This window comes from Schistocerca piceifrons, chromosome 7 (genome assembly GCF_021461385.2).
Source record: "Schistocerca piceifrons isolate TAMUIC-IGC-003096 chromosome 7, iqSchPice1.1, whole genome shotgun sequence".
Classification (NCBI taxonomy): Eukaryota; Metazoa; Arthropoda; class Insecta; order Orthoptera; family Acrididae; genus Schistocerca; species Schistocerca piceifrons.
Window position 1 is genome coordinate 356,281,068 of NC_060144.1, and position 22,732 is coordinate 356,303,799.

Consider the following 22,732-nt stretch of genomic DNA (forward strand, 5'->3'; position numbering starts at 1 on the left):
GTAGCTGCAAACAGGCCTGACCTTGCCAACAGTGTCAGTATAGAGACAGAGATTAGTGATCATGGTATCACTGGAACAAGAAATCCGTAAGACTACTCGTATATGTATTTTTGCTAGAAAGAGCAGATAAGCAATTGTTAATATCCCACTTAGACCATGAATTTACATCATTTACTTACAATACAATGGATGTAGAGGAATTATGGACAAAGTTTAAACAGATTGTAAATTGTGCTCTGGGATGTGTGTGCCCAGTAAGTGGATTAGGGACAGAAGAGACCCACTTTGGTCTAACAACAAAATTTCGAAAATGATGATGAAGCAACAACTGTTGCAACCTAGCTTCAAAAGAGAACTCTCAAATGACAATAGGCAAAAGTTAGTAGAAATTCATGTATCTTTGAGAAGACTGATGCGTGAAGCATGCAACAACTATCACCATACCTTAGCAAAGGATCTAGCTGAGAACCAGAGAAAATCTGGTCCCACATAAAATTGTTAAGTGTGTTGAAGGCTTGTATCCATTCACTCGATAACCAATCTGCTGTGGCAGTAGAAGAGAGCAAAAGGAAAGATGAAGTTTTAAATTTTGCATTTAAGAAATCATTCCTGCAGGAGAATCATACACACACACACTGTCATTTGACCATTGCACAGACTCCCGTATGGAGGACACAGTAATAGGGATAGAGAAGCAACTGAAAGTGTTGAAAACAAATAAGTCACCAGGTCTGGATAAAATACCAATTCAATTTTACAGAGAGTACTCTATGGCCCTTACGTAGCTTGCATTTATCATGAATTTAGTGCTCAGTGCAAGGTCCCAATTGACAGAAAAAAGTGCAGATGTTCCTGTATATAAAAAGGGTAAAAGAATGAACCTAGAAAATTGCAGACCAATATCCTTAACATTGGTTCCCCGCAGAATTCTTGAATATGTTCTTACATTTTCTTGGGATGGAAGAGCTTCCGTCCACAAATCAGCACGGATTTAGAAAGTGCCATTCATGTGAAATTCAGCTTGCCATTTTCTCACATGGTATCCTGCACTCTGTGGATGAAGGGCAACAGGCATATTCCAGATTCCTAGATTTCCAGAGAGCATTTGCCATGGTGCCCCACTGCAGACTCTTCATGAAGATACAATGTGGATTAGGTTCTCAGATATATGAGTGGCTCTAAGGTTTCTTAAATAACGAACCCAGATATGTTATCCTCAACATCAAGTGTTCATTAGAGACAAGGGTATCGTCAGGAGTACCCCAGGGAAATGTGATAAAACTGCTCTTATTCCCTACATACTTAAAATATCTGGCAGGCAAGGTGAGGAGCAATCTTTGTCTGTGTCTGCTGATGATGTTGCAGTGTATGGGAAGGTGTCATTGTTGAGTGACTGTAGGAGATACAAGGTGACTTAGACAAAATTTCTAATTGGTGTGATGAATGGGAGCTTGCTCTGAATGCAGAAAGATGTTGGCTAATGCAGATGTGTAGGAAAAATAATCTCGCAATGTTCAAATACAGCATCACTAGTGTTGACACAGCCACGTTGATTAAACATGTTTGCAATGTTGCAAATTGATATAAAATGGAACGAGCACATCAGGATGTTAGTAGGTAAAGCGAATGATTGATTTCAGTTTATTGGAAACATTTTAGGAAAGTGTAGCTATCTATAAAGCAGACTAAGTATAGAGCACTAGAGCAACCCATTCTTGAGTATTGCTAGAGTGTTTGAGATCCCAAGCAGATCAGATTAAAGGAAGTCATCAATACAATCCAAAGGTTTGTAACTGATAGTTTCGTTAAACCTGTGAGTACTATGGTAATGCTTCGCAAAATAAAATGGGAATACCTGGAGGCTTTTAATTAAACAATATTGAGAAAATTTAGAGAACTGGCAGTTGAAGCTGACTGTAGTATGATTAAACTGCCACCAATATACATTTCATGGAAGAACCACGAAGATAAGAGAAATGAGACAATCTTTCCCCTCATTTCATTGACACATGGAACAGGAAAGGAAATGACTCTTAGTGGTACAAGGTACCCTCACCATGCACAATAAGGTGGCTCGCAGAATATGTCCGGATGGTTATAAAGTGCAACTGTTCATGGAGGTCCAGCCTTGACTGTAATTATCGTATGGCAGCAAAACTTGGCAGATATGCTAATGCATGAATATGAACCAATTTCCGCTGGACAAAAACTTTAGTTTCAATTGTGGCGACCAGCTGCATATCTAGCACTGTACACTGTTTATATGATGGTATGATGTCCACGCTGTCAACTGACAAGCCATAATGTGGATGAGCAATGTAGCTATCAACAAGACAGACCATGCACTGTAAATGAAACTGTATTTATGTGAATGGCAGCAATTGCAGTGCTGCATTGAGATAGTATCACCAATTGAAAGGTCTAGGGAGGGGCTAAATGTCATTCAACGATTTAAAGAAGATGATAATGAAATTCAAAAACATACGTGAGCTTGGTGTGGCACCTGGAGGAGGAAGGCATCCAATTCTGGTGGAAGTTACCGACGAGATTGCTGTAGCTGACCATGAAGCATGTGCCCCAGTGCACAGTGTCACAAGAACTGTCCATCCCATTGTCAACAGGACATAAAGTTTTACAGTCTATTTTACAATGGTAGCCATACAAGACCCAAACGGTGCAGTAACTGAAAACTCATGATCCACAGCAACATTCTGAATTTGCTCTTCGGTTTCTGGCAGGGATTGAAGTTGATGGCATGTGGTCAGGCAATATTCTATGGAGTTATCTGGCATGTTTTACACTACAGGGTGCAGAGAATACACATAACTGTTGGATTTAGGGTACTGTTGAACCATGTATTATGCATGAAGAGCCACTACCCTCAACTTATGTGACTGTGTGGTGTGGATTCACAAGCACCTTTATTCTTGTCTGTTCTTTGAAGACACCCAGAGGGCCTGCCAGGTGCACCGTGACATCTGCATGTTATTGAGACCTTGGGAAGCATGTGATTCCTGCTTTCTAAGAACACAACTGTGTGGAAACCACTGTTTTCATGCAAAATGGGGCAATTACTCATGTTGCTCACCCAGTGAAAAACCTACTTAATGCAACCTTCCATGAACGTGTTACCTCCACAGGTTTTCCAGATGCAAGGCCTGCAAGATCATTTGAACTAAATCCATATGACATTTGGCTCTGGGGATATCTAAAAGAAGATGGTTACCAGGGACATGTTTTGGTCTCTACCTGATATGAAGGCCAGTATTCAGTAACACATTGCTTAGATTCCACTGGAACTGCTGGAGGCAACTGCTGTTCACACTGTTTTGCAGATGCAGCATTTCGTCAATGTCTCCGGCACTCATATTGAGCAAATTGTGTAAGTGGAAGGTAATAATAACATCAACATTATGCCTTTCTCAGTTATTTGACACTTTCTGCCCATGTCCCATTCCTAATTCATGATATTTGAAAACATTTCTATACATTTTTTTGCATTCACAGTGCCAGATTTGCACCTGGTGACGAAAATTGGAACCATTTTTTTTCAGATGTAAGTCAGTTCCACATTAATCCACTACAATATCTACCAAGTTTCACTGCCATATGATAATTCCTTCCCAAGCTGGACCTCTACGAGTAGCTGCACTCAACCAGTACGTACATGTAGATGCAGATGTGCTTGAGGATGAAGGAAGGTTATGATTTAATGTCCCATTGATGCTGAGCCAATATGATAAATGGATGTAAGTAACATACAGAGTAGGATGGGTAAGAAAACTGGCTCCCCCCTCCCCCACCACCTAGGAAGGCATTTCCGCGCATAGAGGCAGAGCGATAAGGAAGTGTGGAGGGGATGAAGTCTGTGCATGTGTGGCGGCAGAGGGCACTCAAACAAAAGTCCGCTTTGCAGGACTGTGTTACTACAGACAACAATCAGGTTCATTTTCTTATGGTACATCGTATTATATGCTCAAATCTACGAGGGGAATAATACATTTTAAAACCAATTTCAATCAACTGCCTACATGAGGAAGTCTTTCTTCATGTCTCTATGTTGCATTTACTGCTCCACAGCTACAGCACATGACGTTGGAAAGTGAGACCAGCTGACACGCCTTTGTACAGACGTCAAGTGCAATTTTTCTCAAATCAATGATTATCTAACGGCAAGATCATGAAAACTGGTTGCTATAATAGTCGTTTATTGCAATTTGATTTGTATTATAAGTAAAAATGTAATACGCAATAAAATTAACTTCACATTCAAACTAAAATCATTACATTTGCTTGACAACAGCTTTTACTCTATTTTTTTTTTTTTTTTTTTTTTTTTTTTGATGTGTATAGGGGTATGTTTGACTGTAGTTAAATGTAAATCATTGTACATAAAAAAGAATTACTGGTAGCAAAGACTAGTTAAAAAGACAATCATTAAAACTGTCACTATGTTGTTGTTTTGCTGTCAATGGGCACTGTGAGTGTGAAAAAACTCTTTCGACATTACAGTGAGAGGTCACATACATGATCAACTGGACAAGCAAATAATTAACCATCTTCTGTGAATAACTTGAGGGAATGCTGACCGATAACACTGAAAACCACCAATATCTCGACTTGTTGGAATATTGGAGTTTTTGACAAATTTATCTGGACACATTCTAGCGAGTAATTAGAGCATACGACATTCTGGGAAACGCTTAACTCCTCCTTGGGCAATATGTTGAACATTACAGTCTGCAAACTTCATAGGATACAAATTCCTAATCAATTAAGTCCAAGAAGTTCTCATATACTATGTATACAGTTGATATGTTGACAAACAGTTTTCAAATCGTGAGTCTTTAAAACCTAGAAATATTATTACTTTACTTTGTTCCAATGTCTATATAGTGATACCACTGTCACTACTCTCCGAGTCCATGTTCTAACCATCCGATTCTAAATTTAAGATGATAGGTTCAAGGCTTATATTCATCTTCACTTCACTGTCAAAGTCTTCTTTCTGTAGCTTTTCAGCGTGCCGCACACAGTGTGCCTACACCGAAGGAGGGGTGTTTATTGCTTCATGCAAATTAATTCAGTGTCTTATCTTGAATGTTTTGTTTTTCCCCCTCACATAGCCCTTAACCTGCAGCCAAATTAGCTCTGTAGGATTATACTGACAACGAAACATGTCTAAATACAAAACTGTGTGACCACATTCACGTGCAAGGAAGTCAACTTTGTATTTTCTATTGCGTGACTTGCAGAAATTAACAAGCTGCACCAGTTAGGCAAGAGTCTGGCTTATATTGCATGGAATATCTTTATTTTTAAAACAGGTTACAATACCAGCTTTCCTAATGTTTGTACTCCGTGTTTTCTTGCTAACAGCTGAATGATAACTGTCATGGTAATTACAATGACCGACTTCGAGACAAGATCTGGCACGAACTGTTCAGTGAACCACTTTCTGAAACTGAAAACTTTCGTTTCTGAATGGTAGTCACTGCTGGTTGCCTTACAACTAATAAAAATTCACTCTCAAGAATGAAACCAGAAGAAAAGCCAGCATGAAGAATAAGTATCCCAGAGCCTTTTCCTATGGGAGCTTTAAAGTTGCTAGTAACAGCACTCATTTTCCAGCAGGTATTTATGGAATTATTCTGATTCACTCACGTTTCATCTAATGCCTTCTCTTGTATAGCGCATCTTTATAAGAGTTGTTCGTGCCTCACCTATGTGACTTCTTTCAATTAAAAACACTCTTCTTACCATATTTGAAACCAATGTCTTTTTAGATTCTTTGCACTGACGAATTGCTACCAGTCACGTATAACTGTAACAAGTGTGTGTGGTGTCGGTTATTCACTACTTACGTAGTCCTACATTTCAAACAAGGAGCAGTTTACAATATTGTAGTCAGAACCATTCATTCGAGATGCAAGTTTCTTGTGATTTCAGTGTTTTCCAAAAGACACAAAACCAAATTTTGCTGAAGTTTCTACAGCTCTGACACTTTTATTTATTATTCTCTGTACAGGCCTCTTGCCAACACATGGGCCTGAGGTTCTAATTGCTTCTTCAAAATAACAAAAACAGGAGTCCCAGTTTCAGATTCACGTGTGAAAAAGTTATAAACGCAGTAAATAAACTTCCCCGCCTGCTTGTGAAGCACTTAATTTTAATCACCGTCACAAGACATTTATTTGTATATCATACTAAAACATTTATAGAGACACAATCACAGCTATACTGTTACACGAAAGTAACATCGACATCTGAATGAATAATTCGGTCAGTCTGTTAAAGCTGCATTGTTGCGAAACACAGCAACAGCCCAGTGTGCGGCAGACGGATTCTTGCAGTCTAGTTGTAGCTCATGGCCAGCCGTTCTGAAAGAGAATGATTCTTATTGGATGCTAGCAGTTAATGGATGGGGGATGCACATAGTGGCTGAAAATAGGCTGTCTTCCTACATGATGTTAACTACAGTGTCAGTGGCATTGAGAAACAGCTGAAATTGTTAACATTGAACAAAGCCCCAGACCCAGATGGAATCCCCATCAGATTCTATACCCAATTTGCAACTGAGTTAGCCCCTCTGTTAACTATAATCTAACATAGATCTATCAAACAAAGAAACTGTGCTTACTAGTTGGAAGAAAGCACAGATCACACCTATCTATAAGAGGAGTAGGAGAAGTGATCCCCAAAACTGCCATCCAATATCCTTGACACAGATTTGTTGTAGAATCTTAGAACACATTCTGAGCTCAAACACAATGAGGTATCTTGAATAGAACAACCGCCTCCATGGATTTCGAAAACATAGATCATGTGAAACCCAACTCGCACCTTTCTCACGACATCTGAAAGCCATGAATCATGGCAATAAGGTAGACATAATATTCTCGATTTCTGAAAAGCATTGGACTCAGCACCACACCTGCACTTATTATCAAACACACGATCACATGGCGTACATAGAGACAGGGGCGGCAAGTTATCTTGGACATCCCATGGAACTGTGTTGGATCCCTTGCTGTTTATGTTGTATATTAGTCATCGTGCGGACAATATTAACAGTAAACTCAGAGGGTGCAGTTACCTACAGTGAAGTACAGTCTGAACGAAGATATAAAAACATTCAGTTACACCTTGGTAAGATTTCACAGTGGTTCAATTACTGGCAGCTTGCTCTAAATGACTAAAAATGTAAAACTGTGCACTTCACAAAATGAAAAAAAAAGTGTCCTATGATATAATATTAGTGAGTCACAGCTGGAATCTGTAAACTCATAAAAATATTTAGGGACCACTTGGTAGGGACATTAAGTGGAAAGATGAAATATGTTCAGTTATGGTTAAAGCAGGTAGCTGACTTTGGTTTATTGCAATGCAATCAGCCTACAAATGAGACTGCTTACAAATCACTCATGTAATCACTCATGTAACCAGCCTAGAGTATTTCTGAAGTGCAAGGGACCTGTACCACACAGGACTAGCAGGAGATATTGAACATATACAGTGAAGGGCAGCACAAAAGGTAGCAGGTTTGTCTGACCCATGTGAGAGTGTCAACGAAATGCTGGTATAGTGCGACATAACCTCTGCCGTGCACTTCACATTCGTTCACCGAGTATAGGTGTAGATGCAGATGCAGATGTAGATATAGCTGGTTACAATGTTTCCAGAGAGAGATCCTCTGCCTTAACTGACCAGCACTTCCAATTAATTGTCTGTCTACTCTCATCACTTTCTCCACTGCCTCTCCTCAGTTCCTATCCCTATTAACACCAGACTTGTTACTTGCCACTGTGCTTGCTTTGTCCCTGTACACCAACGTGTCACATTCCCATGGCCAGCACTTCCTCTATAAGAACCCTGCTGATACCAAACCAACCTGTCTAATCCTTCTGATTAAGTAAATTTGACCCATTATTATTTCTTTTGTTTGAAGGCCAAGTCTACAGACAAATCTGTGGCATTGCAACAGATGCTTACAGGACACCGTTCTACACTAACTTGTTTCTGGGCTGCCTAGAGGAATCTTCCCAGCACCAAAAACCCTTGTCTGGTGTAGATTAACCGACTTCATGATCTCAATCTATGACAAAGAGAGCTCAGTTCTTCCTTCCACAACCTCCCAATTCAGCAACCAACCTTCCTGGATGCTGATTTCCATCTCTCAGATGACCTCCATAAAAAGCTCCGTTTATATCAAACGGACTGAGTATGAGTGGTACCTCCATTTTTTATCAGTCACCTGTTCTCTGTTAATAGATAAGAGAAGAAAAATCTGCAGTGGGAAGTGGGATTTAACAAAATATGCTGATGACATTGTCCAAGCCTTTACAGAAAGACAATATGTTGCCTAATTTCCTGCACCATTTCTTCCATTGTCCAAAGTAGTATTTCATCACGTGTACAACCTATGCAATATCTTCATCATTACGCCACTGTCAAACCTGCGCCACCCGTGAAAGACTCAGATGCAATACCTGCCCTATGCAATCACACACTACCTTCTATCTCAGTCCAGCAACAGCCATTTCCTGTCAGCCACTTTATATACCAAGTGTGCTGCAGTTACTGTGCAACATATTACAGGGGAATGACAAATAACAAGCTGTCTACTACAAGCATGAATGGCCTCTGCCAAACTTTGTGTAACTGCATACTTTACCACCCAGTTACTGAGCAGGCTGAATACAACAACACCAGAAGTTGCTTCAGTAGCCATACAATAATCCCCACCCCCAAGCCTCAGAGTAGATGGGAACTGTTCCGCCAACAAATTACTTGCTCTCGTACATTCCCTGGCCTAACCTCCACTAGCCCCTTCTCTCTCTCTCTCTCTCTCTCTCTCTCTCTCTCTCTCTCTCTCTCTCTCTGTGTGTGTGTGTGTGTGTGTGTGTGTGTGTGTGTGTGTGTGTGTGTGTGTGTGCACTTAAAGTAGAAACAAATTGGTAGCTTGAAAGCTAGTAATATCTCTATGCTATCATATTTTTCTATATGCTAAACTTAGTTACAAGTGAGTGTTTGCCTGTCCTCATTTTATTGTTTCATTTGTGAAATATCTATTATTGAAGAATGAAATTAGTTAGACATTTTCAATATACTTGTATTTTGAACATGTATCTGTATCCTTTTCTTTTACAACCAGTGATTGTCTAATTGTGCCGTCTCAATACACCTCCTTCTAATATATAAGAAATTATCAGCCTCGATTGTGCTAATGATACCGACATTTACCTAGGTTTCAGCCCAAGTAATTGAGCCTTCTTCATAAGATAAACCTGATTCTATGATATGTCTATGAGGGCATGGTCTAAAAATAAAACTAAAACAGCCCGAATAGGCGTAGTCACATTTTAAAATTGCGGTACATAAGTACTAAGTCACCACCAAGACCAATTACTTGGGCTGAAACCTAGGTAAAGGTTGGTATCGCTACCGCAATCGAGGCTGATAATTTCTTACATATTAGATTATCACAATTGCTGACTGGACTGCAATGTTGAAAGTACTAACATCTCCTTCTCATGGATTGATTTAAAGCTTCAGCAATTTACCATCTTATTTTATTTCTCTATCCTCAATGGTGCTCGGTGACTCTCCTGATACCATTCAGTTTATTTTATTTGTATTCTGACAAACCATTTTATTTAATAATGTAAAATAACAGAATCCCAGGTTGCATCACAAATAATAATAATAATAATAATAAAAAAATGTGACATTGATATGGAAGAGAAATACTGTTCTTATCTGAATTTAATGAGCAAATCACAACCACTACAAATGCAAAAAGAAGTATTTACACAGTACGAAACACATTTTAAATCACATGTAAAGGGTTAAATTGGTGAATTTTATTAAACATGTACATCAGCAGTCAGTTAATAAATTTCCATTTACAACATATTTTTAGAATAAATAAATTGATAAAACAGAAGGTAGTCTGCATGCAAGGACTAAATGTATTTGGTATATACACCACCTGCCTCTGCTAACTTCACAAGTGCCATATGAGTCTTAGTTGGTACGGCATCTTTGAAAGAGATATCTTTCTCAGGCTTCAGACCTTTTGCTTCCATTGTCCACACTCCCTTAGGTCCCCTATAATAGCAAATAGTCAACTTATATTAAAAGTTCTATGTATCTTAAATAAATGAAGGAAGAGAATGGGATGGATGCACAAGAGTAGTAGAGCTATCTGTTGTGAAGTCACAGTACAACTGTATCACGATATTAGCATAAGGATTATGATGTACCAGTTGCCCAATTGTGTGATTTATTTAATTTAAAAACACAACATGTTTTGGGAAGACATGACCACATTTTCACTGACTGGGCACAATGGCATAATATTTTCTTTCAGTAACTTCATAATGTAATCATGTCTTTCCAAAACATGTCATGTTTTTAAAATAAATGAACCACACATTTGGAAAACTTGTGCATCATAGCATCTGTACTGAGAGTAGTGGAGAACCGAACAAAAGCGAAATGTCACAAAGTACAGAAATATTTTTAATGATTCAAGATACCTGTGTTTATTTCATTGAATTTGAATAAAAAATTATGTATGAAGTAAAATACAGTATTCCAGGAATGAGAAACCTTATGCTTTCTAACATCTGATATTTTAATTCATCTTATCACATCTTTCTTCATTTCCATTAAAGAAACACCATATATACAATTCTTTGCTCCCAGGCAGATGATAAGCTGAACTAATACTGCCATGCTGATAATACGGACAATCACTAAAATTATTTAATTGGATAGATGCTGAGGCTATGAGCACCAGCAGAAATGCAACCATCCATGCTGAGGCAGACAAATAAAGTGGGTCTAACTGCTCTAAATCCATACACTGAGCAGCACAGCTTTGTCATGGATAATGTCAACTCATCATCAAATGTTGCATGTGCTGGTCCTCATTAGTCAGTCACAAAAGTTGCTCATATTTTTTGCAGCCCATGGAAGTAACAACTCAACTGCTTTCTGTCACAGTCAAATGGTTTCAAATAATATAATGAAATGAGTTTGAGCACAAAGTTGCAAGACAGTTGAACTAAGGCCCCGCCATGAGATTTCAAGCATAAAAGCACCTTCCCCTACAGCAAAACATGCCAGAAACCACTGTCTACAATCTGTCTTGTGTTTGTAAACCCTCATCACCAGTTTTGGAAAGGCCTCGTCGCTACTGCTGTGGAGGCCGAGTTTGTGAAATAGCTTCTGGAGCAGTACATCGTTAACACAATTTCTCCCTGCCACTATTACACAGCTGTGCCCCAGGGGCAGGTAACATGATAGGAGAACAGAGGTTCTAGGACCCTCCAACAAATTAATAACAAAGTCACACAAGTGAGTTAAAAAGGTTTACTTATCTTTGTGACTTGCTGAATGATTAAGTCTGTAACACTGCCCCTCAATAGCTAAGTGCAAATAATCACAGGTCATTGTCAAAGTACGTAGCAAATGCAATTTATAACGACTGCCTCGTCACTTCTAAGAGTTCACTAAACGATGATCCCTATCTAAGTCAGCCCTGGACGATGATCTATAACCAAGTGGGCGCGAACTGCTTTTCTATCTTCTGAGTAGGCATCTCTCTGCCGTCATACAGTCACTGGGGGATTGTACTTAGCTGGCAATTGGCCAAGGCGAAGTCGATATCTTCATCCTCAGCGCTGCTAGAACTCTTGCAAGTGGTGAGTCTATGGCACTGGCATCGGCTCGCATCTTTGTGACTGTGGTGCTTTTGACCTGGCCATGTCTTGTTTAAATGACACAGTATGTTTATTATGTGACTCATGGCTCAGCACACTGAATATCCAGCTCTGACGAGGTCCACAATACTGTCACTGATGTAGGAGAGAGAGAGAGAGAGAGAGAGAGAGAGAGAGAGAGAGAGAGAGAGAGAGAGAGCAGATGTCACTTACTGACATGCACACTAGAATGCATTATGTATGTCACTTTCTGAGCAAGAAACCTGGCACACGGAAAAAAGCCCTCCTGGCTTGCAGTTGCTGTTTTAATAATAATTAATAATTAATAATAATAATAATTATTATTATTATTATAGTCCATAATAAGTTGACACTCTTCGTCATTGTCATTTTTTGTACATTTACAAAATGAATATAAATATTCATTTACATAATGAATATAAACATTAAGTAGCACATTATATACTATTATGTAAACATTTACCACCATTAACATACTGCAGCATATAAAAGCAGAACTGTCAGTAATGGAGTTCAAAAATCTTTGAGAGTGTGTAAGCATTCTTCAATTAACAACTGCTTCAATTTGCCTTTAAAAAGATTTCCACGGAGTTGCTTTATACCATGTGGCAATCTGTTATAGAACTGTCTTCCAGCTTCAAGGAGACTGCAATCTGTAGCCCTTTTATTACTAAGTATCCTATGATAATCACATCTCATTTGTGTGTTGTAATTATGAACTATTCATTAGACCTAGTTGATCATTCTCTTTTACAAACTTAATAGTCTTATGGACATACAATGAATACACAGTCAGTTAATTATAATTTTTAAAGTACCGGGTGATCAAAAAGTCAGTATAAATTTGAAAACTTAATAAACCACGGAATAATGCAGATAGAGAGGTAAAAATCGACACACATGCTTGGAATGACATGGGGTTTTATTAGAATCAAAAAAAGAAACAAAGTTCACAAAATGTCCGACAGATGGCACTGGACAGCAAAACATCAGTGACTGCACATGACAATCGTGTATAAAAGGAGCTGTAATGAGAGAGAGAATCAGATGCGCCAGCAGTCGCAGCATGTTGATGTTACCTGACAAGGCGCTTTTAGTGAAGCTGTATTATCAGAATGGGGAATGTGCTAGTTCAGCATTACAATCCTATCACCATAGGAAGGGGATTTGAATGGGTAAAGGTCCATTGACAAATGCAGCTGTGGCGAGAATGATTTCGAAGTTCGAAGCCATGGGTTGTTTAGACGATAGGCCCCGTAGTGGCCGACCAAGCACAACGCGTAATGCTGCTGAGACAGTTCAGGAAGAAATGGAGACTGTAGCGGGTTCGTCTATGCACAGAGAAGTCAGCACTTGTGCAGTCGCACCGGCATTCCATACACTACTGTTTGGTTGGCGCTGAGGAGTACCCTCTGATGCTATCCGTACAAAATCCATCGGCATCATGAACTGTTACCTGTCGATTTAGTGAAGCGGAGGGCATTTGCGGTGTGGGCGTTTCAAAAGATGGCGGAAGATGACGATTGGTTGAGTAACGTGTTGTGGACCGACGAAGCTCATTTCACACTCCGAGGGTCTGTCAACGCCCACAACTGCAGAATTTGGGCTACCAAAAATCGTGGAAACTCCATTGCATGACGAGAAAGTCACGGTATGGGTTGGATTTACCACATCTACCATTATCGGGCCTTTTTTCTTCGAGGAAATGCGTGATTCTGGTTTTGTAACTGCTACTGTGACGGGTGAGAGGTATGCTGATATGTTACAGAATCGCATCATCCGCAGCCTGGCTGATAAACACCTGCTGGAAGGTACAATGTTTATGCAGGATGGCACTCCACCCCATATTGCTAGATGTGTGAAAGATCTCTTGCGCATGTTGTTTGGTGATGATCGTGTGCTCAGCCGCCACTTTTGTCATGGTTGGCCTCCCAGGTTCTCAGACCTCAGTCCGTGCGATTATTGGCTTTGGGGCTACCTGAAGTCGCAAGTGTATCGTGATCGACCAACATCTCTAGAGATGCTGAAAGACAACATCCGACACCAATGCCTCACCATAACTCCATACATGCTTTACAGTGCTGTTCACAACATTATTCTTCGACTACAGCTATTGTTGAGGAATGATGGTGGACATATTGAGCATTTCCTGTAAAGAACATCATCTTTGCTTTGTCTTACTTTGTTACGCTAATTATTGCTATTCTGATCAGATGAAGTGCCACCTGTTGGACATTTTTTGAACTTTTGTATTTTTTTTGGTTCTAATAAAACCCCATGTCATTCCAAGCATGTGTGTCAATTTGTACCTCTCTATCTACATTATAGCGTGATTTATTCAGTTTTCAAATTTATACTGACTTTTTGATCACCCGGTAGTCTTTACAGGACTGGTGTTTGGTTGTATTAGCAGTTATTCTAACTGCACCCTTTTAAAGGGACTCCACAGCTGAGAGTTTTTTATGCTGATTTCACTGTTAGGATTTTGCTTACATTACTACATCTTAGTTTTGAACTCTGTCTCCGAGATACAAATTTAAGAAATTTAGTGCTACTCCTCTTACTTGCGTTAAGTTTCTAATTTGAATAATGGTACTGCGGCATTCACAGAATCAAAGGCCTTAGAGAAATCTAGAAAAGTCCCAATGACTGATTGATTCAACCAGTCTGTTTAGCAGTTCATGGAAAATAGTTGCTACTGCTGTTATTGTGGATAGACATTTTTGGAAGCCTTGCTGTGGGTTCTTTAATAGAATGATTTTACAGAAGAAATATTCCATTTGGTCTAGAATTACTCTTTCAAGCAACTGTCCAAGTGTTGAATTCAATGAAACTGGCCTCTGTTTATGTCAGTGGTTGCTCCCTTCTTATACATTGGTCATATATAATTTTTGAAAGTTCACGTAAGGTTCCTTGGGGAATTGAACTGTTTATTAAATGTGTTATTTGTTTTATTAATTCATTACTTTGAGTTTTTAGATTATTTTCATTACTTTGTATTCTGTTACACTCCATCAGAAACGTGAATTACTCATTTTAACTGAGTTTATTTGTACATTTAGTTCAATATCTTCATTGCATGTTTCACTAAAATGTTGTATGAAGCCCTCATACACTGTCTTTGGCTCGCTCACCAACATTCCATTTTCTTCTAGTGTGCTATATTACTGCAACTTGGTTTCTCTTTATTTTTGCATTCTTTGTTTATTACATTCCATTCTTTGTTTATTAACATAACTGTATTCATGTATCAGTTCATCACAACAGTGTGCTTTTAGAGTCTTCAGCGATTCCTTGTATGATTTTCTGGTATTTTGTACTTTGTTAGGAAGCACTACAATTTTGTATCTCTGAAGAGTACTTACAGGTCTTTCATACTGCAGATTTCTGGTGGAATTTTGATGTTCTTTGTCTAACCTGAATTCCATAGATTTTTTTACTGTTGGACTTGCCTGATTAAAACTGGGGTTAAATATTTCATAGAAATAGCTCCACTTTACATTAATATATCATCTGATTTATATAACTTTCATTAGTTTAAGTTTATTATGATCAGTCACTATAAAGAACTATTTTGTGGTCTGTATTCATCTCTACACATGGAGCTCTTTGGTCTGAGAGGCAGTTTTCAGTAGTTCTTACTATTAATTTTTCCCTTCTTAAATTTGTAACAATATAGTCAATATAATAGGGGGAAACATTCCACGTGGGAAAAATATATAAAGACATAACAATATAGTCAATGCAAGACTGTGAATCAGGCGTTATTCTGGTTTGTGATAAATTTATATGGATAAGGTAATAGCAATGTAACAAGTCAGAATACTTCATACTATTTATATTATGTCATAAAGAGTCTATGTACACAGTCTCTTATTACTATAATCTGTTTTTTGTTTGGTGTTAGTGTGTCCAGGAGCAATGTAACAAGTCAGAATACTTCATACTATTTATATTATGTCATAAAGAGTCTATGTACACAGTCTCTTATTACTATAATCTGTTTTTTGTTTGGTGTTAGTGTGTCCAGAAGTTGTTCTAAATGGCAGATTCATCTACATCATTATTTGGTGGTATATGATGGCCAAAAATTATTGAGCTTTTTTTGCCTAGCTTTATTTTTACTGCTGGTGATTCAAAGGCCATCTCCAGAGCAAGTTCATCAATCCAATCAATGTTTTCACAATGAATGTTATTCCTAACATAGATGTCTAACTTGTGTATTTTTCTGCAATATGCACTCGCAATATTGTAATTATTTAACATAAAACTACGAATCTCTATGATGTTGCAACTGACTTAATACACAGTCTATACGTGTGTTTTACTTTCTCCTGGGATTCAACTTTTTCTATAAGGGATGATTAAAAACTTTCTGTTTGAGGGTGTTGCTGCAGCATATACACACTACAGCTAGACTTTTGATAATAAGCTCAACATGTGGTAATGAATAGGTCCTGGATTTTAATGACAAATCATATTTTTTACCTAATTTTGGGGTGAATTTTGCAACAATTTATAACAAATCCAGGTACGGCAGATAAATGTATTTTTATTGTGCATATTTACATCTGCTCTATACTTCTGATCTCTCCCCATGTAATTACCACATCTTTGGTACCTTAGAAAAGTTCTTGAAGGGCTGATGATTCCTAGAGTATGAGGATGTGCAGCAGGCAGTTACGGAGTTCTTCAAACAGCAGGACATGGTGTTTTACCAAACAGGTATCTTCAACCTGGACCATTGGTAGGAATGATGGCCTCAATGCTCATGGCGATTCTGCCTGATTGGTGTACAGATTATGGACCGTACAGCTTTCGAACGGAATCTTTTTGAATGCCCCTCAAATATTATTAGTAATGTACTGGACATTCTGGAACATTACTTTACATTTTTCGTCTTCTTTGGTGTTGTCAGTGGGTGTTTTACCTTCTTTTGTGCAAACTGAAGGCTGATTTACAACTAATAAAGGGATTTCAAGTTCACTAGCAAATATTCTATTTTAGTTTGATTTTTTCTTAATCCATTTGCTTAGTTTTTCACACAAAAATATGCTTACCCTCATAATGGAAATGTAATACATATCCAGTGTGCATGCTTTTATTTGAATGTATCTATACCTAGAACTGAAAATTTTTTATCTCTTGAGCATAATAATAAGCCACAAACTGGAACTCTTTGCACAAATGTTTTTCGGAACAAAAACGGATTTCGGTCGACCTTCATGAAATCACTGCTAACAGAAACTTTAGGAAAGTTTGCAAATCATGTTATACAGTCTTTTTTGAATGTGACTGAATATCAAAGGCTGAACAAAGTGACTGACTGATTGATTAATTGAGGGGGAGGGGGGTTATGGAACTAAACAGCAAGGTCACCAGTCCCACAATTTCTAAGTTACTTGTGGAAGAGAGGAGACCTGCTAAAAGTGGACAGATCCAGTCAGAGGGGTCTATAAAATAGGAAGTTCAAACACATACAGTACAAGAATAAAAGGATAGACCACATCTAAAAACTGGAAAAACAGAGGGATAAAAGAGCGGTCTTTGTACGGGGGAGTGGTCACGGGTCCCTGACTGGGAAACCACGAAGTGGACAGATCCAGTCAGAGGGGTCAAACTATAAAATGAGGAAGTTCAAACACATACAGTAGAAGAATAAAAGGATAGACCACATCTAAAAACTGGAAAAACAGAGGGATAAAAGAGCTGTCTTTGTACGGGGGAGTGGTCACGGGTCCCTGACTGGAAAACCATGAAGAGATGCCCCAACCACAACACCCTGCCCCTGCCCCTGCCCCAGGAATAAAGCAAAACCTTATATCTGAAAATAAAAACCACTTTCACGGAGGAAACTGAGAATCAGTTAATAACCCATGAATCATCTACTAATGTTAAAGACAAGGAACCTGGAAGATTATACTTAGTCTGAAGGGCCAAAAGAAGAGGACATTCCGCCAATATATGGGCTACCTTCAGTCTGACTCCACATCCACATTGTGGGGGTGGCTCATTATGCAAGAGAAAATAATGGGTGGGCCTGGTACAGCCAACGTGTAGATGGCACAAGACAGTGGACTCCTTCTGAGAGGAGTAGAAGGAAGAGTGCCAAACGGCAGTAGTCTTGATTGTGCAGAGTTTATTACTGAGAGCAGTGGCACACCAGATGTCACTCCAATTTTGAAAAAAAGAGAGATTTGATGTAGAACAGCACATCTGCAGCTGGAACCATAAAAGGGAATGGGGGAATAAGTATCTGCTTGTCCAGCCAAATGGTCAACCAGTTCATTCCCTGGGACGCCCACATGATCTGGGACCCAGAGAAAGAAAACTGAGCAGGCGGCACGGCACGGCCAAGGGCAGAGAGGTGGTCATAGATAGCAGAGACCAAGGGCGGATGAGAATAGCATACGTCTATAGCCTGCCAGTTGCTCATCGAGACGGTTTGTATTACAACACTGTGGAGGGAGGCCTGAGTAACAAAATGGAGAACCCTGTTAATGGCCAGTAGCTCTCCTGTGAACACATTACATGATCCCCACAATAAATGGTGTTCTAAACCAGTAGGACATATGAAAGCACATCCCTCCTTATCTGTTGTCTTAGAACCATCAGTGAAGAAGATGGTAGCACCCTGGAAATCTGCAAGGATGGGACATACAAGACGCTGGAAGAACATAGGGGTGACAGAGGCCTTAGGACCCTGGAATACGTCAGTCCTAATCTGTGGTCCAGGCACCATCCAAGTGGGAGTGTAGGAAGAAATATGCGGGGCACATTCCAGTGAGTGGAGAGGGAGATCCTGACAGAGCAAAGTGAGATGCATGCCAACCAGCAATTCCACCCTCATTTGCAAAGAGGACAGGGTACATGGGATCGTCAGTGAATCAATGGACGGTGATTACCTGAGAAACCAGGAGTTGGCTCTGTCACATTTATAGAAGTGGAATCCCTGCTTCTGTGAGGACACCGTCAATGTGACTACTGTGAAAGGCACCAATAGTTGGATGTACCCTGCAATGGTGAACAGGGTCAAGTATTTTCAGAGTGGAAGGAGCCACTGGGTTATAAACCTGACTACAATAATCTAGTCTGGGCAAAACCAAAGCACAGCAAAGATGGAGAAGAGTAGCACAGTCTGCACCCCAAGATGTAAAGGCCAGGAGGCAGGGAGAATTAAGCTTCCAGCACATGTAGTCTTCAGGTGGCAAATATGAGGCAGCCACATCAGCTTTTTATCATAAATAAGGCCCAAGAAATAGGACTGTGTTACATCTAGGCACTGGTCACATAAATGACGTTCTGGACCAGGATGTACTGCGGGTTGATGGCAAAAATGCATAACCCTTGTTTTGAAGGGAGAAAACTGGAAGCTATGGGACATGGCCCATAGAAGAGGCCTGTCAGATGGCACCTTGGAGCTGGCACTCAGCAGATGCTATCGAGTGGGGCATGCACCAGATGCAAAAATTGTCAACATGCAATGCCACGATGCCATGGTAACCAGAGGCCCAACAGAGATTACAAGCCCAGTGATGGCTATGAGGAAGAGTGTGACGCTTAACACAGAACCCTGTGGGATACCATTCTCCTGAATTCAAGGGGTGCTGAGTGAAGTGCCAACTTGAACACAAAAGAGTTGGTGGGACAAAAACTCGCGGGCAAAAATTGGAAGGGGGCCGCAAAAGCCCTGGTCATGGAGGGTAACTAAAATGGGATGGAGCCAAGCTGTGTCGTACGCCTTATGAAGGTCAAGGAAGACCACAATAAGGTGCTGGTGGTGAGTGAAGCCTGCCGGATTGCTATTTCCAGTCTGATTAAATGGTCAGTTGGAGATCATACTTCTCAGAAGTCATGCTGATACGGTAACAAAAGCCCCGAGATTTGAGTACCCAACATAACAGGAAGCTAAACATCCTCACGAGCAGTTTACAAACTATGTTTGTCGCGCTAATCGGGCACTGTCGAGAGATATTGTGTTCTTTCCGTTCTTATGGATGGGGATAACTATACTGTCTCACTACTGCAAGGGGAAGGCACCCGTGAGCCAAATGTGTTTGAAGACCCTGAGTAGATGTTGCATCTGGGTAACGTCCAAGTGTTGGAGCATTTGGCTGTGGATGGAATCTGGGCCTGGGGCCGTGTCATGTAAAGAGCTGTAAGAGTCTGCAAGACTTCCCTTTCAGTGAAGGGTTTATTATAGGGTTCAGCTTGGTGGGGGCTGAAACTGGATTTGGGGGGGGGGGGGGGGGCCTTGTACAACTTGGCATTTCTGCTGGAGAAAGGTAGCAGGATAGGAAGAGGATGCTGATGCTGTTGCAAGGTGTCCTGCAAGGACCGATGGATCAGTACATAGAGCACCCTGGAGGATAAAACCCTGGACAGTTGATTGCCGCTGCTGGCCCACAAGGCTACAGAGCTTGGAATTAACCTGCGATGAAGAGGCATACTGCCCCAGGGAGAAAACACAGCACTCCTGGCATTCCTTTCTACTCTGTTTAATAAGGTAGAAAGTCTTAGCACGGAGATCCTTAAAAGCAGTCGTGTTGCTCTGTGAAGGGTGTCATTTAAGTTGCTGCACCGCCCGTCGGTGGTCCTGGACAGTGACTGCTATGTCCTTGGTCCATCACAGTACCGGTCGACGATGAGGGGGACCTGTAGATAGGGGGATAGCAGTGCCAGCAACATGAAGAATAGTGGCAGAGAAGCCCTGCATGACTGCATCAATGTAATTCAAGACAGAGGTGCTGAAATGCACAGCAGAGCAATATAAAGGCCAACAGGCCCAGTGAAATACCCAACGTGGGGGCCTATCTGCCTGGTCGCAGCAGGGGAATGATAGAATCACTGTCACAAAGATCAACATGGGGTGATCAATGTAGGGAAGCCACGGTAGCAGATGAGGAGATTGTGAGATCGATAGCAGTGAAGGTGCTATGGGCAGCACTGAAGTGGGTAGGGGAACCATCACTGAGGGGAGACAAATCAAAATCTGATAAGTTGGTCAATGAGAAGACTCCTACCTGTCAAAATGGCACTCCCCCGCACGGGGTGATGTGCACTGATGTCCCCAAGGAGGAGAAGGGGATACAGGAGTGGGAATTGATGTATTAAGATAGACAGTTCAATGTAAGGAAGAGGCCTAATTGGAGGGAGGTAGACATTGCAAACAGTGATTGTTGGGGTCGTTTGCACTCTGACTACTATTGCTTCCAGGTTGGTATGAAGTCACTAATGACATCAGTGCCAGCCAAAGTGCAGACCCCTCCAGATGCTATTCCGGGGCCGGCATGGTTCCAACAGAACACCCCGATAACCACAAAACATTGAAGAGCAACACAGAATGCAAAATAAAACGAAACAAGGTGTCATATTTCCGGTAGGTAATAACAACATCCACTGGATCATCATGTGGCAAGAGTCCAGGTTAGACATAAAGAAGCCCTGGGGAGGTCATGTGACATGGTCAGTGATCATCACTAACAAGGACACAGTGACATCCATAAATAAGACATCAGACTCAGGTTGCGAGAGGAAATATGGCACTTCCAGGGGCACCGGAGGGGCCTTGTGCTGGGACCTGTGTTTCTTCTTCTTCTTCTTCTTATTCTCCTCTTTCATAGATGGAGGAGAGCAGGGCACAGAGGAAGAGTAGGCTTCTGCAAGGTTTGGAACCAAAGAGAGCGGGTAACCTTGGGGCATGCAGATGATAAGTCTTGTGGCCGATTTGTGGTAATAGGCTTTAGGCCTGAGAGACGCTGGGGAGAGGTGTCCTGGCTGGGAGCCCCATCACCGGTAGGTGCTGAAGAAGGGGGGGCACGTCTTCGTCTGGGGAGGGGGAGCAGCAGCCGGAGCGGAGGGCATGGAAACTGCAGGGGAGGGAGAGGGGAAATGAGGATTGGCCTGTGGTAAGGAAGAGGTAGGAGGGGGAAAGTATGTAACAGTGTTGTGGCCACATGTAGTAAGCGTTGCTTCACGCAGTGGAGAATGGCAAAACAGAGGCACGCCAGCGACCGAGACGTTGCGAAGTAAGTGGCACAGATAGCGTTGCCAACAGCAGCAGTCTACCAACAAGCTGACGCAAGGACGCATACAGACCGAGTGCTGAGCGAAGCCTGGAGAGTGCTGAGTAAGGGGAAGTGAGGCCAGCACGCTAAGTTACGCTGCAATATACTGTGGGAGTAATAACAAAAAGCTACCACCGAGGGTAAAAAACGTCCTCTTGCCGGATATAAATAGTGGAGCACTGGCAGCAACAGACAGAAGCCATTAGGAAGCAGTTTGGATCTGAGGACGGACGTGGTCCGTGTCCGAATGTTCAATCTTCATAGGTGATGATTCCATATATCTGTTCGAGCTCGCAGGAGTCATCCGTTCGCTGCCAGATGTCAACTTCAGCTCTGGGGATCGCCCCGAGTTCAGTTGGCACCTTGGCTGACTAACCACAGCGAGAACTTCCAGCAGGACCAGCTGCAGTGCGGTCTTGGTCACAGGCGCCGCAAGGGACTGATGCCTGGACTTCACGGCAGCAACCCGGTCCCACAGCGGGTGGCCCGTCAATGACAGGATCTCGCAGACATCGCGACTGATGGCTTCCCAGCTGCTGGTGCAGCAGGCACTCGCAGCTGACCTCACGGCGACGAGTTCATTTCAACCACAGGGCATCCTGGCTTCAGCGGAGCACTGGTGGCCTGAGGCTGCGAGTGCGATCAGCAGCGCGCGTTGCGCACATTGTCAGAGAATCTACACAGCAGCAGCCAGGCGGAGGGATCCGCAGGGCTGGGCAGTGACGAAGAGGGAGAAATTGTAAAGAAAGTTCGATAAATAATTGTAAAATGCCACGCCGTCTCAGTCTTTGGCGCAGCCACTGTGTCTGCTGCTAACAAGCAGTGAGAAGGCGTAACAAGAGGCAGAAGCTAAAGAAAGTCACTCTGGATTGAGTCAGTCGTATTTTTGGCACGACTCACCATATGATAGGTCTG

The 22,732-nt window shown here is 41.2% G+C and overlaps 1 protein-coding gene across 2 annotated transcripts in view; it reads right to left on the bottom strand.

Moving 5' to 3' along the window:
* The window catches only part of LOC124804868 (NAD-dependent protein deacetylase Sirt6), a 66,490-nt gene that overhangs the window by 27,176 nt on the left and 16,582 nt on the right, over nucleotides 1-22,732 (bottom strand). For both annotated transcript variants that reach the window (XM_047265233.1, XM_047265232.1), the window contains exon 3: nucleotides 9,992-10,110. In XM_047265233.1, the coding sequence (XP_047121189.1) occupies nucleotides 9,992-10,088 (97 nt within the window). In that variant the 5' untranslated portion in view covers nucleotides 10,089-10,110. The remainder of the gene's footprint in view (nucleotides 1-9,991; nucleotides 10,111-22,732) is intronic.